The sequence below is a fragment of the Clarias gariepinus genome, chromosome 5, assembly GCF_024256425.1.
Source record: "Clarias gariepinus isolate MV-2021 ecotype Netherlands chromosome 5, CGAR_prim_01v2, whole genome shotgun sequence".
NCBI lineage: Eukaryota > Metazoa > Chordata > Actinopteri > Siluriformes > Clariidae > Clarias > Clarias gariepinus.
The window spans coordinates 12,582,418-12,598,778 of record NC_071104.1 but is presented as its reverse complement, the minus strand read 5'-3'; the positions used below and the strand labels follow the sequence as shown (position 1 = coordinate 12,598,778).

Sequence of the window (16,361 nt, the reverse complement as noted above, 5' to 3'; positions counted from 1 at the left end):
TAATTAACACATTTATTACGGTTTCCTTTTATATTTACGTTATCGCCCCGCCCATATTTTGTCAAACTCCGCCCCTTGTACTTAATCTCGCGATATAATTGGCGGACTCTGCGTCAGGAGGCAGTGCACCAGCCAATCCTGGGGCGGGAGGCGGGTGTTTGGAAGGCGGATGTCCATGCGTTAACCCACGCGTGATGAAGATGTTCCAGCAGTGTGTGTGATCAATACCACCGTGGATCACCGGGGCTCTGGTGTAACGTCACTGCGTGTCTGCACGGTCGGAATGAGCAGGATCAACAGCAAGAAGAAGCAGGGGGAGGATGCAGCGGTGAGAATGTCCATCACGTGACTGTCTCTTAAATACAGATGTGTCTGATACATGTAACATCTGGGCCTGACACCTTCTTATACACATGGAGGTGTTAGAAGTTCTAAGAAGAGCTTCGTTCTGGCTGATCAGATTGTGATGTAATCAGCAAACAGTGGCACAAATGATCTCATTAAGATGTTTGACAATATTTATTTATCACCTTTAAGAGTGTTTAAAAAAAAATCAAACAAATAAATATATATTTAAAAGGCGGCAGAGTGGCTTAGTGGTTAACACTGTTGCCTAGAATTCCTGTCTGATGGTCTATGTGCGTGGATTGGTCTCCGTGGGCTTGGTGGATTTCCTCCGGGTTGTCCTAGAGCTTTAGCTGCCTGAGACATCACTCCATATAATCTCATATAGAAGATGAGATGAATTACTAACAAACTACATACATTGCTGACTGTGACTGTGACCCGTGATAAATAGCTTTCTATTTTTAGATTAAATTATTGCACAAGTCCATATTGCAATTTCAGTTCTTATGGGATTAATTGTGCAGCCAGTGCCCTCATGTCTCCAGGGCCAAGGTTCGGTTCCTGACTCGAGTCAGGAATGTGCATGGTTTGTTCCCCTTGTGCTTGGCGGGTTTCCTACGGGTACTCCGGTTCCACCCACAGTCGAAAAACATGCATGGTAGGCTAATTGCTGTTTACAAATTGCCTGAAGAGTGTTTCCTGGGATAGGCTTCAGGTTTCCTGAGACAGTATAAGCGGTATAGAAAATAGGTGAGAGTGACTGTGCAACACTAGGTCAGATCATCTGAGTCTGAATAATTTGTCCTGGGATGGGAGTAGAAACAGCCTCCTAGTGATGCACAGGTGTACATCATTGGACAGTTTCTTTCTAACCATGAGTGATGGTGACACAATGTGCCTCTTCTTTCTTTCCTGTCAGGTTCAGGGCACTAATGACAGCAGTGTGGTCAGCAAGGCGTCAGCGGCGGCTCAAGGCTACTTCCACGATGACTTCCTCAGACATTTTGTGCTGAAGGTGTCACGAAGAGCTCCTCTCATCAACAGGTAGAACGTGTGGATGTTCAGTGTCGCTCTGAATCGACTTTGAATTGAGAATAAACATCTGCATGTGGCCCTGTTTTCTCCACAGGGGCTATTACATTCGCTGGAAAGCAGTCGATCACTGCGTGAAACAGTTTCTGTGTGTTACGGACGCCTGTGATAGGAGACAGGTTGGACTGAATACTCACGACATACAGATTTCCATTGCGCAATATGTGAACACCTGGAAAGATCATTCTGTCGCTCTGTCTGGCTGTAGATCCTGTCTTTGGGTGCAGGCTTCGATTCGCTGTACTTCCGGCTTCACGCAGAAGGGGCGCTGGCGCGGGTTGGCGTATTCGAGGTCGACTTCCCTGATGTTGCAAGGCGCAAGGCGGCCCTCATCGGCAGCAATCAAAGCCTGAAGGACGGTCTTCCAGATCGCGAAATCTTAGCTGGTACGACCTGTGATTCTAATGTGTGAATGACAGATACATCATTGTGTGAATTGTTTTTTTTTTAAATCAACGATGGTGAGTCAAAAATTATCCGCACTCTGGCTGTATAATCTAATTTAATGACCCTTAAGAAATGACAGATACATCATTTTTTGATATAATCTCCTTGCTTTTTAATACACTTTGTCCTTCTGTCAACAAGCTTCTGTATTCCCTCATTCAAAAATGTTTTAGGCTAAGCTGCGTGCCACAAACGCACCACTGCCTTCACTTCTTCATCAGAAGTGAATCTTCATCCTTGTAGGCCTGCTACCAGTGGACCAAACAGATTACTGTCTGACAGAGCAAGATCAGGACCATAGGGAGGATGCTTTAACTTTGTGTTAACACTGTGTGCAGATGTTGTGTCATGCAAGATAACAGCACATGGTGGACAACACGTCAACTCAAACACTGTTGATTGTTGAACCTTTTTCCTGATAATGTTCCAATACTGGTTCTTGAGAAACCCAGAAAACTAAAAGCATCAATTTTCTATCTGCTGGATGACTTTTTAACTTTTTCTTGGTCGGCGATTGAGGTTGTTTCCGTTCCATAATCTGATGTTTACTCTCAGGCTCGTAGTGATGAATCCGTGTCTCGTCACCAGTAATGGTTCTCTTTTAGAAACTTAATATTTCTTAGAGTATCGAATTTTTTCAAATTTTGTTTGCAGATATCCCAACACTTCTGTTTATGCTCTTCTGTGAGATGTTTCGGCAGCACACCAAAAAGCACACAAAAAACCCAAATCACTGCACGCTGCCTTTCTTTCCATTTTTGCCTGCACTGCAGGTACAAAAGAACTCATGTAACAAGTTCACACCTGCACAGCAGTGACTGGGGAGACCATAACCTCGAACAGAAAGCGCTGATAAGACAGTGTGGCTAAAAGTTTTAATATAACCGGAGTGCGGATAATTTTTGACTCACCCTCGCGAGAAAGAATGTTTAACAAGCTTCGGTTTTATAATGAAAATAGAATAGAAAATACGCCGTTATATCAATACGAAACTTTCATGCTTCAGGCCCTGTGTACGTAAACAGTGCTCACTACAAGCTGCTTGGCGTGGACGTGAGGAACGAGAGCGAGGTGCAGGAGGTTCTGAGTGCAGCCGGACTGCAGTACAACTCTCCTACACTGATTCTCTCAGAGGTGGTGCTCACTTATATGGAAACACACTGGTAAGTGTAAGGCCGCTGGGATCTGCATGTCTGCACACTTAATGGTGGTGGTGATTCCTAAGCCCCGTATTCGTACCCCAGGTCAGACGCCGTGATCGGCTGGGCGGCGAGGATCCTCCCCGAGGCTCTGTTTGTGATGTACGAACAGATCCGCCCAGACGATCCCTTTGGTATGGTTATGCAGAACCACTTCCTGAAGCTAAACTCCAAAATCCATGCTCTCTGCCAGTACCGGGATACGACAGCACAGACCGAGAGACTGTTACGAAAGGTTGGTTTACACATCAAGCTCAGGGAGTTATATCTGAGCCTCTGGTACTCTGTGTGAGTGTGTGGTATTGGAATTGGAATAAAAATGGGCTTATGACAAATAATAACAGTTGAAAAGGCTGAAAAAGTTTGTTCCTGCAAAATGTCACAGTAGCATTAACACTCAACCAAGCGTATCAAACTCTCGGTGTGGAAAGTAGTGATGAGAAGTTTGGATCATTTTAGTGACTCGGTTCTTTGAATTTTGTTCATCAAAATGAATGCAACTTTTTTTTCAGTCATTTTGTTTTTTATGTTCTTTTAATCAGAAATAAATAAAATACAATGTTACATTTTTAATACCGCCCCCCCCCCCCCCCCCCCCCCCCAACATGACTACATACACACATTTTGGCGATAGTTCCAGTAATTAAAATATTACAATGCAGCTAAGGACAGATTATAATAAACAGAATGAGCAGCTCACCTCTCATATCTTCTAGTCCGAGTCGTTCGTTCGTTTGTTCTTGCGTCACGTGACTCTCATAGACGCTATGCAGGAAACATGATTGAGCAGTTCTTCTCATGACCCTTCTAATCCGAGTCGTTCGTTCTTTTGAATCTATTGCACTACTGATTCGGACCAGAAGACTCATGAGAAGAACCGCACGATTCTGTTTCCTGTGTACTGCATGGCATAGCCCCTATGGGAGTCACGTGACGAAAGAACGAACGATACGAACCGAAAAGACACAAAGGTAACTACTCGTTCTTCTGATTCACGGTCAAAAGAACGAAACGTTCATGAACGATCCATCACTAGTGGGAAGAGCTTTTAATATGACGGCTTTCGGTTTCTCACATGAATTTTACATTTTGTAATGTATCGTATAGTCTAGTTACATTTATAACAGTCTATTATTATTATTATTATTATTATACACTTCCTGGCCAAAAAATGTATTCATTATTTCAATCATATTTAGCTTTGGTGATCTAAATTTTGGCCAGTTCATGTGTAAAAAAGATTCCTCATGCTCTTAGAACCACTTTTTCATGGTATATATCCATGCCATCAGGGAAGAAAAACTCCATGCATGTGATGACCTGCTCATTCAGTACATTCAGGTCGTCAGCTGACTTTGTTTTATTGCCACATAAGATGGCTAAGTCTAGACCTGACCTACTGAAGCAACCCCAGGTCATGTTGTACAGTGCATGGTGGGTGCATCACTTCGTTTGCTTCCCTTCTTACCCTGATGCACACATCGCTCTGGAGTGAGATCAATCTGGACTTCTCAGACCATATGACCTTTTTCCATTGCTCCAAGGTCTAATCTTTGAAGCAACTTGAAGCTTTTTTTCCAATAATTTGAGCTTCTGGAATGGAGACTTTGTTTTTGGACAGGACGGTATACTGTATGTTAAACGTATTATATCGATCAGCACTTTTACTCTTCTTTTTTTTTCCATCAGGGCTGGGAGAAATGCACCTGCTTGGATATGAACCAGTTCTACTTCGGTCTTCTGACAGACGACGAGAGAGAGAGGGTGGAGAAGTTGGAGCCGTTCGATGAATTTGAGGTGAGGTGTTCTGTGTTTTAACATCAGCCCTTACCTCTTTGTGAAATGACTCTAAGGACAAGTCACACATCCTCTCTGTTTTTTGCTATAAGGAATGGCATCAAAAGTGCTCTCATTACTTCATCCTCACCGCTTCTAAAGGCTCTCTGACCAGTCAAGCAGTCCTCACACTCCCCACAGGTGAGACCTGGAAATATACTGAGAAAGAAAGGAAAAAAAGGTCTTAGACTAATATTTATTTATTTTATTTTATTTTTTTTGATGAAATTAACACTAGCACTGAATAATAGCTTGGAGCTTCTCAAGTTGACACCATCAACAGAAAATTATGGACGTTTGTATAAAACGTGAAAGTACATGAATCTGCCACAAAATGGGTTGATTAATTATTAGATATTTGCCTGAATAACTAGGTGTTCCTAATAAATTGATTTATATCAGTCCCTTTTTTCTACTTGAGAAAGTTAGTTGTTAGTGGATAGAGCCAGCACATGTTGTCTGATCTGAGTTCTCTCACACGTATCCCTCTCAGAGTCCCCCGTTCCTTTGATCAAGCCTGGTCCAGAGGGTTTGCCTTTGGCGGTGCAGCTCATGCCCGAAGCTCTGTGTGTAGAGGCGGTGGGAATGGCCTCTTCCCTGCTTGAGCCTGGGGTCGTGCTCCTCACCGGCGGCTGTGGGAGACGAGGCCGGAACACTGCAGCCACACTTTTGATCAGAGAGAACACTGCCTGGAGTTATGCCACCGTGGAGCCAGATGGAGAGAAATGTGTGTGTGTCTGATTTTTGTTCTGCTGATTTCTTTGTAGTTTCATGTTGCATCTCTTTGATTTTCATACTCTTAATTAAATTTCCTTTTTCTTTTAACCCAGGCATGCGGATGTATCACTCCATGACCTCTGTCGCTGGTTGGGGTGCGGTAATTCTAGGTGGCAGAACTTCTCCTCTCAACCCCATTGAAGACATTCTAAGGGTCACCTATCTGACCAACCAGTTGAACTCTAAAAACATGCTGGTATCTATGCACAAAATGGTTTGTACTGGAACAGCACCAAAGTCAAGATGGCGGCACACAGCTACCTTGCTGAGTCATGGTGGTAAGAAAGTTTCTGAACCCATACTGGATTTTACACCACCTATTAACTGACACTCATCGTAATATCTTCTTCATTCAGATAGGAACTACTTATTTGTTTTCGGTGGCCGTACAGAAAGGGAACTGGTTTTAGGTGATGCACACTTCCTGTGTTTGGAGGACCAGCACTGGACAGAGGTATGTCTTAACCCTATCATCTTTCCATTTTAAAAGAATACCAGTTTTATGTTTACCTGTACTTTAAAAGGATGGGTTCTTCAAGAATCAGAAGAACCCATCCTTAATTATCTGTTTCTCCAAAGGTCCCACTTGAAGGCTGCATCGCTGAACCGCGGCACTCGCACTCTGCTTGTGCCTATAGACAAGGCCTGGTGATCTTTGGAGGCCTGGGCCAAGGCGGTGTCCCTTTAGGAGATGTCGTCCAGCTGAAACCCACGTCCACAGGGTTCTGCTGGGAGAAGTTGCATGTCTGTCCAGCCTTAGTACCAAGGTATCACTATTTCTTTCTTTAGTTAAATAGTTTATTAGACACGAATGATACAACTATTTAATAAATAGTTTGTGTATGGTTAACTGTAAACCTCAGGTATTCCCATTGCGCTCGTGTGATTGGTGAGAATCTGGTGGTAGTTGGTGGGGTCTGGCTCCAGGCAGAAGGTGTCCCAGGAGCTGCTGTAATAAACCTGACCACCAGGGTCAGTGTTGAAGTCCGCTTAGACACAGTGAGTAGCTTGTGTCTGGATTCCAGGCTCTGTTTTTCTGCAGTCGGATTTTTTTGTTGTTGTTGTCTAGACAATACAAGTTACATTACGTATGACTTCATTTCTACAACTTCAATATAATCGCTTATTTTTCTCTCCGCAGTCACCTGTCCCTTGGCCCCTTATGCTTCATTCTTTCTGCTCAGAGCTGCTGGACCATGATGGAGCTGAGATCATGCTGATTGGTGGTGGAGGGAACTGCTTCTCTTTTGGCACCCACCTCAATTCCCAGCCTGTTATTCTAGATCTGAGACCTGTGCTTCAAAACATGGCATGTAACATGTAACTAAAGCTAGCGATGGAGACCAGAATCATGTTTAGTAATTAAAACTTTGTAAAATAATCAGACAGACTCTTCCAAGCAATCAACAACCAAACTTTATTTCATCCAGGACCTCGGTTTAAATCACAACCAAAGAGCCCTAATCATGTGGCAGGGGGGCATCAGCGCATCCTTGTTTGGTTACGGTCACTCGGTCAGGCGGCGGAAGGACTGGACGATGGGACACACTGCTCCCCAGTCCACAGGCTTGCGATATTCGCCTTTTTCCAGGACGTACTGGCGTCCACGGTAATTGGGGTGCTCGTAGAATACCCAGTAGCCGTTCAGGACCTTGCAGGACTGCACCTCTCTCAAGCGGTAACGCTCCAGAACGGAAGGGCAATCCTCGGTGGCCTCAAACGTCTGACCTGCAAAGTCTGCCTTGTCGTAGAGCTGCAGCTTGTACTGGGTCCCGGTTTTCTGGAATAGACATCAAGAGTTGGAGAGTGTTGGGTTTAGGGAATAAAGGGATGGAGTAGAAAGGGGACGACAGGACACCAAAGGTGATAACTTCTACGGCTACAAGTTATTGTTTGAAAAGAATTGCCTTATATATAATTTTTATTGGGAAAAACAAGCCAATCAACTCTTAGGGGATAAAAGAAAGTAAATGTTTTTACTCTGATGTTTTGTAAAGTTAGTTGTTTCTATTGTACATCTTAAATAAAGCAGACAACCTTTGTACCCATCACTGTAACTTGTTCTTTTTTGGTCAGTTTATTGCATGGGTGCAGTGATTGGACTTACTAAGTTGATGATCTTGCAGGAGCTGAGGCGGTCATTAAGGCCTATCCAGCGCTGGAACTCTGGGTACTCCCCACGTGTTAGCACGTACTGGTAGCCCATGTAGTTGGGGCGCTCGTAGACCACCCAGACGCCGCTCTCCACGTGGATGGAGTTACAGCGGCTCAGGTAGGAGTGGAAGTCTGAGCAGTCGCTGTCGCACTCATAGCGGCGGCCCTGGAAGTTCTTGTCCTCAAAGAAAATGATCTGGAAGGGTATTGGATGGATTGTAAAAAGCCTGGCATCCTATATTATAACTATAATTATACACAAAGGTAATGAATCACTATGTAGGTCTCATTGGTTGGATTCATGTCATAACTGGGAAAGGAACCACGATGCCATACAACACCTGCTGGATGGTCGTGATTATTTTTCTCTAATGCCATAACGAAACCAGATGTTGGCACATTCCCTTGCTTTTGCATTAATAGAGATCAATTTTGGAAGTTTACACCGTGGCACAAGACAGAAATTTGCAAGGCCAAAGAACAAAATTGTAAAAACCAGAGCTAAGATTTTTCTCAAAGCTCATTAACATTTTTAATTTTGCACTTAACTTGTGTTAGACCATTTGAAACACTTAAAAGTATTTACTCACCCTCCCCATGATGGATCCGGGATTCAGGCTTGATTGAGAAAGGTGTCTCAAACCCTGACTGAGCGCAGACCCACTAGCGCTGCTGTTTAAATACTTATCCCCCCAGTTTTGGAACCAGTCAGGTGCTGATTACTCGATAACCGCTTCGTCATGACAATGAGATCCAAAATTTGAGTCAGTGATTCTAGGCCTCTATTCAGGTTTTCCAGAAAATGAGACGTGGGATTAAAGTATAATGGCAATAGTGCCCAAGCTGCCCATTTGCTCCCCCATCTATTCTGGCTGAAACACACACAGCCACCATCCCAGAATGCACCACAGCACAAGCATCATGCCAAACTGGGAGCTAATGCCAAGACCACTGGCAAATGTAAAGAGGCTGACTAGCATGGGTGATTGCATCCTACTGTTCTGAATGTCAACCTCCTGGCTCAGCACTTTGTTGACTGGTTGAGATAAAGGACATTATAAAAATGGAAACTTTTTTGTTAAAATGACTTTTATACTTGATTTATATTTGTGTAAATGACATTTGGGTTTAAATTAGTGATGGGGGGAGGGATCGATGTTGCTGTTCTTCTATAAACCTGCAGGTGGGGCACTCTAAACTATTCACACAGCACAGCACCCTCTATGGTAGGAGCAATTTTATGCTAACTTTTTTTAGAATTGTAACAAAATGAAAAAAAAATAAAAATTTTATTGAATCAGAATATTTATAAAATATCCTGATTCGATATTAAAAATTTGTACATGATTGCTGTACAATTCAAATCAGCACCTTGGTATTGTGATGATATTGTATCAGGTAGTCCCTGGCGATTCCAAAACAGAGTTTTACTAGTAATTTAAAGTAAGAATTGAGACTTTGAGCCTTGCTAACTTGAAATTAACCACCAGAGAGGACAACAGGGCTTTAATAGTTTTTCTTTAATGTGTCAGATCTTATCTTACTTCCTGGTTGTAAGATTGAGCTTAATGCAATGTGTAATGAAGTAGATGCAACAGACTAACTTCCAATGTATGCAAAGACATTTTTTTATTGATTTTAAATAATATCGGTTACCTAAATCTAAACATAATACCAAACTATCCTCATATTCCTACTTTTATTAAAAAAGAAAAGAAAACATTCTCTAGATTTGCTCATACACTTCATAACGGAAAAAGGAAACAAGATACATGACAGCCAAAAGTGAGTTCCTATAGAAGAATCTAGAGACGAATGTGGTATTGCTTGTTGTTTTGAACTTACAGTACAAAGAAATTAAATTTAATAATAAATCTGGAGCAATGTTTCCCAGTTTTCTGTTGTAGAGTTCTTTTGAATTATACATTTTATTGCTTCCCCTTTGGGCTGGGAAATCAATGTTGAATGTTACAGCAGAAAAAAAAAAAAACACCACATTCACCGTCATACTGGCTGCCAAGTAGAGAACTTTGTGTTTATGGACAGCAAAGTAAATTTGTTCTCACTTAGATAATCTACACCCCGAGTTTACTCTTACACCAGTGCTCATATTTACAATAATTACAATAATGCATTATCTCTTATGTAGCAGAACTCTATTCTGTTTAATTCTTTCACACAACAGAACAGTCCCTTACTCTTTCCTTCATACGTGCCACAGTAACAAGGCAGCCATCCTCTCGGGGGTGATCATGACACTCTAGTACCTTAACTGTCACACTCACACCTAATGAAATAACTAAAAAGCAATTCTGCTTGTGAGGGATGAGGCTTGTTCTGCAGTATGTATCCAGCATATAATTCTATAACTATACAAATAGTACAAGGCATCTACTTCAACATATCTTTTTAAGACAACTTGATCTAGTCCTGAGTGCCAATCTTGGATCAGCTTTGGGTTAGGAAGACCTGTTCAGAGATCAGTGCTCCGACAAAAGCTTGTCTGCTCTAGCAAAGAGAATTGCTAAGCCTATGTAAACCACACCAAATAAATTAAGTGCATCAGTGTCTGTTACAGTGTGTTACAGTGTGTGTGTGTGCTCAGGAGACCATGTGAGCTTTTGCGTGCTGTACAGAACGTTCAGAGCTGTGGGTGGAGTTGGACTGGTTTGTAGGGTTTGAAGGTGTGACGGTTGGAGGCAGTAGGCTGTCCAGCTCCTGTCTCTGTCCTGTCTCCAGGAGCCACTCGTGAAACTTCTGCTCTACCAGAGCCTGGAACTTTCGCCGCTGCTCCCTGAGGGACAAGTGAAGGAAATCCCATTAAAATAACCTGCCATTTAATGAATTAAACAACAACAACAAAAATATGAACTTTAAAATATATGATGTCTCAGTATCTACTAGCACTTGGCTATGACAAACCTTACTGACACAAAGCAAGAAACTACAGCCCTTGTGATTCTCATTTATATTACCCAAAAAAATGGGTTACTTGTTAAGGTGAGCGTCCTTCACAATCTTCTGCCAGTTGTGCACCCGTTGCTGACGCTTCTCCAGGGCCTGCTGGTAGAGTGATGGCAGTCCCCCAGGCACCTCACAGGTGTCTCCCTCCATGAGGAACGGTACCACCATAGGGCAGAGCTGTTCCGAGGGAAGGATGCGGAAGCAGGCTGGTTCTGGTGCGGCACCATCCGGCGCATAAATCAGCGGTTGATCCCAGACGTTGGGTACGACCGCTAAACCCACACTGGCCATGTGGTCCTCTAGGCTGGGGTAGTGCGTGTGGAAAGGTCCCAATGTGAGGCTGGAGTTACCGGGCAGTAAAAGCGGCCGAGTGGGAGTAAGAGCATGAACGGTGCAGCAGGTAGAGCCGCCCACTGCCAGATGTCCGGCCACACACACCAGCCGCACGTTCTCGCAACTCTGCATGTGCACGCTGGTCTCGACCGGGCCCAGTACCACAGTGCTGTCGCGACATTTATCCAGCGTCACTGACCTGCAACAGCAAAGTATGAAGTAAGTTTTATTTTATTATTATTTCAAGAATAGTTTTTTTGTCATATTCAGATTACATTCTTTATCCTTCTTAAATAAGCTACTGAGTCTACCTAAGGGGTGAAAGTAGGTAGATAAACGCCTCGCTGCAGCGGTGCAGTTTGACGTTTGCGCCAGCCAGCTTCTCTGAGTCTTTAGCCAGCGTCTGTTTGTAAACCTGGGACATCAGCACCACCCTGCTCCCTGGAGGGGCCATGTGGGTGTTCCTGGCTATCTTGGCCCTCTTCATAGCACCTTCCACTAAAGCAAAGAGAGTCCTGTTAGAGCTCTGCATGCTTAAATAAAGATTTATCAAGAATAGGGTTGGGTACCGAAAACCGGTGCCAATACGGCAACGGAACCTATATAACTGGTATGTACCGGACCGAAACAGAACGCGAATTTCAGGGCCTCATTTCGCTCTTCCCCGCGCTCTGACCCCAGTTCCCTAATTGGGGTATGCGAAAAATAAGCAATTTTCTTTCTGGGATTAATAAAGTTCTAAAAAAAATAAATAAAAAGAAATAGTAAAATGATTTGTAAAATACTGATGTAAAATGGATTCTGTTTATAATTATGGCTTTCCAGCTAGTACCACCAATAAATGGGGTCACTGTACTACGACAGTAACCTTATTATTGCAAAAAAGGCCAATTTGACTAAAGAGAATAAAAAATAAAAAAATATATTTCTTGAGTCATCCACCATCATTTTGTGGCTTTTGTAAAGTATCAGTTCAGGTACCGTTTTGGCACCAGTACCGTTTTAAAAGTATCAATTTGGCACTGGTATTGAAAGGAAAAACCATACCCAACCCTAATCAAGAATTTGCATTTTATGGCAACAAAGAAAAATGCAACAAAAGAAAAGCAAAAGCACTTTCTACCTTGCAAAGCCCAGGCCAGCTTCTTGCCCGAGCGCAGACAGGTGGACATGCCGAATGGGTTGAGTGTGAGCGATTGGCGCAGCCAGCTCTGCAGCTGCTGCACTGAGTATGAGCGGCTGAGTTTTGAGTACCCTGCCATGGACTGGAGAGGAGCAGAGCTCAGTAGTCGATGAAGGGGATGGATAGTGCGTCCATGGCTTACCGTGCCCTCCAGCAGCACACTGAGAGCCTGCAGTGCCTCGGCTGAGAGTCTACTGTCTCGCAGTGCCTGACCGGACTCGCTCAGCTCACCCGGATCCGCCAGCAGCTCCAGTAGTTCAGCCAGGTGAGTCTGTATGAAAGTGACGTGTGCCTGGTCATCCCAATTCTGACCAAACAGAAAACACATATACAGGATTTAGTTGGTGTTTTCCATGACACAGCTGTGTAGTCCCATCATGTTCTCATCACATTGTGTGTTTATGGGAAAGCTTTTACCTTCACTATTAAACATAACTATGGTTTTTACTGTCTATTTTTTTTTTTTTTTTTTACCAAATGTTTATGTTCTCTCCATTCATGTTTTTTTTTCCAATCACATTTCTTATACCAAGTTCTGAACCCAGTTCCAGTAATTAAAAATCTCGTTAGTTGTTTTCTTTGCTAGATGCAGCCCAATAATTTGACCGTTCTAAAATGGTGACTTTTTTTTTTTGTGGCCATATACATTTTATGTGACATGCATAATTAAAACTGTCAGTTTTTGACCTTGTTTTGGGAGCTGGTTTTGGCCTCCCTATCAGAGGAGGACGACGGCGAGCGGGAGCGAGGACTCGGCCACTCTTCACCAATTAGAGAGGACCGCAAGGAGACGCGGTTCAGCTGCTGGAGGTACAGAAATAGCAGGAACTGCAATGTGTCCACAGACAGCTGTACAGAAACACATCAAAATTAACTCAACATGACTCTTAAACAGAAGAAATGCAAAATCTCCACTTGCTACGATGTCACTCCATGACTCTACCTTGCTGCGCTGGCGGTCAAGATCACGAGGGTTCAGGCTTTGAGACAGAGCCTCTGCCCGCTCAAGCTTCTCCTCGGCCGAGCGCGGTACCAGCAGATCGAACGTCTCAAAGTAGAGCCAGGCTAGCTCCTCAGGCAACTGCAGCTTGCCACAGGCAATGTGCCTCCACATATGCCAGCCCAGGCGTGGGAAGCAGCCGTCACGTGTGCGCACGTAGGAGGCCATCTTGCGCAGGTAGTGCATGCTCAGCTTGCCTGGAGGAGCGGCTTGTAACGCACCCAGGAGGAACGGCTCCAGACGGGGCCACACGCTTGCCGAGCAGGTCTCCATTTCTGTAAAAAAAAAAAAAAACAAAAAAAAAAACACAGGTTAAGAGTTGCCTGAGCACATTCTGGGAAGTAAAACATTATCTGCGCTCCAGATGCATTACATTAAAACCATTCCAGGTTACTGTATCCCCGGTCACTGCTGTGCAGGTGTAAATATGTTACATTAATGTAACCGTGGTGGTAAGCAAAAATGGACGCTCCACTTAATTTGCATGAAAGAAGAGCAGCGTGCTGTGTTTATTTATTTGTTTGTTTGTTTGTTTTGGGGGGGGGAGTACCTGGTGCTGAAACAACTCACGGAAGAGCATAAGCAGCCTCATTCGGATATCTCCAAGCTAATTTTGGACTCTAGGGAAGGTGAAAGTTTCTTAAAAAGAAACACTGAAGTTGTCACTATGAGCCTAAGAGTAAACGGCAGAGTAAGGAACGAAAACATCCTCAATCGCCAACCAAGAAAAAGATCAAAAGTCAGCCATCATCTGGGAAATTCCAGTTTTCTGGGATTCTCAAGGGCCAGTATTGGAACATGATCAGGAAAAAATGGTTCGAGAAATCAACAGTGCTCATTACAGTGAAATGCTTATTGAAGAGCTGAGGGCTAAACTTTTGATTAAATGCAGAGGACTGCTATCCAAGGGCGTTGTGATCTGGCATGACAATGCAATGTGCGCATACTTCTGTTAAAGCATCGTCCCTATAAGTGCTGATCTCACTCCGTCAGGATGTCACCCGTTTGGTCCCCTGTAAGCAGGCTATGAGGACAAAGATACACTTCTGATGAAGAAACAAAGACAGGGGTGCGTTCATGAGCTGCGAGCCACACACACACACACACACACACACACACACACACAAAAATTAAAATTAGTGGAAAGCTTGTGTGTATTTGTGTGTTTTTTAAACTTAACTGACATAAATTCCACAGCCAGACCAAGTTGTTGTTGTTTCTTTCACTCACCCTAGTACAAAGGGTATTGTCAATACAATCTGTCACAGTTAGTAGAGAAATGTTGACAAGCAGTTGATTTATAGCCCCTGATTACTGTCTGGACAACTTGAGTTAAATGACGTCACGAGGTCTAGAAGCTTCTTTATCATCATTCATTTTTTTAAAATCTATAATATTTAGATTATACAGATTTTAGGCTCATATCTAACTGCATTTTGAGAAACTAGTTACACCTTTGCATGTGAACTCATCTTTGCTAGCTAGTTAGTAAGCAGTAGCTGGGCATCTTCGACCTGGAAGAACAGGGTTCCCATGGCAACCGCAGCACGTGCAACATTAAAAATACACGCGCAAACATAACACAAGTAGCTTAAATTGGTCACAAGGCTTTATAATGCATGTATAAATAATAATATACAGAGCTATAAAGCTGTCTAAACCAGAATAACTTACTTTATGCATCCGGCCGCCCTCCGCTCGGAGCCCAGGCAGCAGTCACTTCCGTTTCATAACAAAAAAAATAAATAAACAGCGCGACTTTTCTAATCAACTGTTTTGTTTAAATTAGCGGAGTAAAAAAGAGAAAATGGCGGACTTTAGTGTAACTTGGTGTGTGTGCGACATCTGCTAGTTACACATTACACTCTCCTGCCTGCACAGCTCTTTATTTGGCGCCAGAAATTCTAACGCGCACTGTTTATTTGTATTATATTTTATTTTTTGTACACAAACTGACGTGTTTTCCCGCAAAACTATAAACTTTAAAGTATTAGTTTATCTTAAACCTGCACACAAAAAAATACTGCCTATTTGTATCAAAGAACACTTTTAAAAAGATATTTCCGTTTAGTGTTAGCAAGCACTTCCTTCGATAAACAACACACAACTTCCTGTTTGGATTTCAAAGTAAAAGTCTCTCTTCTCTCACACACACACTGGTTAGGGAAGACATTAAACATCCAGTGAAGATTAATTCTAAGTACTGGAACACTTTGTTAATGCGAGAGGTGTGAGTCGAATGGCCAGGCTGGTGCGAGATGACCACAAGGCGATTATTTGCCCCTTTAAAAAAAAGTGAACTGAAAAGGCATGAACTGGCCAAACACTGAGGATACAAAAGAGAAGCTCATGAAGGGTTTAATATTGTCCATCACCCGAGGATAAAGTGGGAACAGATTTCATGAAACTGAAATTTTAGAGTTCAAAAATGTAGCCTGGTTTTGTAGGCGGCACGGTGGATTTGTGGTTAGCATTGTCTCTTTGCACATCCAGGGTCCGGGTTTGGTTCCCATCTCCCATCAGGGGGTGTGTGCATGGAGTTTGCATGTTCTCATTCTTTAGTATGTGCATTTCGGGTTTCCTCTCACATGCAGACCAGGCTAGTTGGCGTTCACAAATTTCCGATAGTGTATGTGTGTGCACTGCGATGGGTTGGCACTTTGCCCAGAGTGTACCCTACCTCGTGCCCTGTCTCCTGGGATAGGCTGCAGACCCCCTTTGACCCTGTATACAAAATAAAGCAAAAGAGACGATGACTGAATTATTCTTTTTTTTTCTGTTCTCACATTTAGATGGCAGAACAGAAAATGGCACCTCCATGCAGGTTAAATCCATGTACTCTTGGTGATGGTTCAAATTTGGCACCATCACCACGAATACATGGATCCAACCTGCATGATGTCAACAGTTCAGCCTTGGTATGGTATTGGTAGTGGGAATGTTTCCCTGAAATACTTTACGCTATGTAGACCTTAAAACGCTATGCACACCTTTCATATAAGTATATATATATATATATATATATATA

General features: G+C 43.1%; 3 protein-coding genes across 3 annotated transcripts; 1 reads left to right on the top strand and 2 right to left on the bottom strand.

The window, feature by feature from the left end:
* The first annotated feature begins 149 nt into the window (after positions 1-149).
* On the top strand, positions 150-7,633 carry lcmt2 (leucine carboxyl methyltransferase 2). Its single transcript, XM_053496474.1, has 14 exons — positions 150-328; positions 1,268-1,392; positions 1,478-1,559; positions 1,649-1,826; positions 2,894-3,050; positions 3,132-3,321; positions 4,776-4,883; positions 4,976-5,063; positions 5,416-5,649; positions 5,753-5,977; positions 6,056-6,153; positions 6,279-6,466; positions 6,563-6,698; positions 6,841-7,633. The coding sequence occupies exons 1-14, from the start codon at positions 284-286 to the stop codon at positions 7,021-7,023; spliced, it is 2,037 nt and encodes a 678-aa protein (XP_053352449.1). The 5' UTR covers positions 150-283; the 3' UTR covers positions 7,024-7,633.
* crygs2 (crystallin, gamma S2) lies at positions 7,207-8,452 on the bottom strand. The gene is made up of 3 exons (XM_053496476.1): positions 8,444-8,452; positions 7,807-8,049; positions 7,207-7,479 (listed from the first exon to the last, which is right to left on the bottom strand). Exons 1-3 carry the CDS (start codon positions 8,450-8,452, stop codon positions 7,207-7,209), a joined length of 525 nt encoding a protein of 174 aa, XP_053352451.1.
* Positions 8,453-9,463: 1,011 nt separating this feature from the next.
* Positions 9,464-15,425, bottom strand: tbccd1 (TBCC domain containing 1). The gene is made up of 7 exons (XM_053496475.1): positions 15,008-15,425; positions 13,277-13,608; positions 13,021-13,182; positions 12,274-12,640; positions 11,462-11,648; positions 10,846-11,349; positions 9,464-10,647 (listed from the first exon to the last, which is right to left on the bottom strand). Exons 2-7 carry the CDS (start codon positions 13,604-13,606, stop codon positions 10,455-10,457), a joined length of 1,743 nt encoding a protein of 580 aa, XP_053352450.1. The 5' UTR covers positions 13,607-13,608; positions 15,008-15,425; the 3' UTR covers positions 9,464-10,454.
* Between the last annotated feature and the right edge of the window lie 936 nt (positions 15,426-16,361).

What these genes read in the sequence shown, in the direction of transcription:
- lcmt2 (XM_053496474.1), top strand. Translation starts at nt 284, where the DNA reads ATGAGCAGGATCAACAGCAAGAAGAAGCAGGGGGAGGATGCAGCG. An exon ending in AGCAGGGGGAGGATGCAGCG is followed by an intron (nt 329 to 1,267) that starts GTGAGAATGTCC and finishes CTTTCCTGTCAG; the next exon opens with GTTCAGGGCACTAATGACAG. An exon ending in TTGAAGTCCGCTTAGACACA is followed by an intron (nt 6,699 to 6,840) that starts GTGAGTAGCTTG and finishes TTCTCTCCGCAG; the next exon opens with TCACCTGTCCCTTGGCCCCT.
- crygs2 (XM_053496476.1), bottom strand. An exon ending in CCTGCAAGATCATCAACTTA is followed by an intron (nt 7,480 to 7,806) that starts GTAAGTCCAATC and finishes TGTCTATTCCAG; the next exon opens with AAAACCGGGACCCAGTACAA.
- tbccd1 (XM_053496475.1), bottom strand. Translation starts at nt 13,606, where the DNA reads ATGGAGACCTGCTCGGCAAGCGTGTGGCCCCGTCTGGAGCCGTTCCTC. An exon ending in TACCTACTTTCACCCCTTAG is followed by an intron (nt 11,350 to 11,461) that starts GTAGACTCAGTA and finishes TTGCTGTTGCAG; the next exon opens with GTCAGTGACGCTGGATAAAT. An exon ending in AAGGACGCTCACCTTAACAA is followed by an intron (nt 10,648 to 10,845) that starts GTAACCCATTTT and finishes CTTGTCCCTCAG; the next exon opens with GGAGCAGCGGCGAAAGTTCC.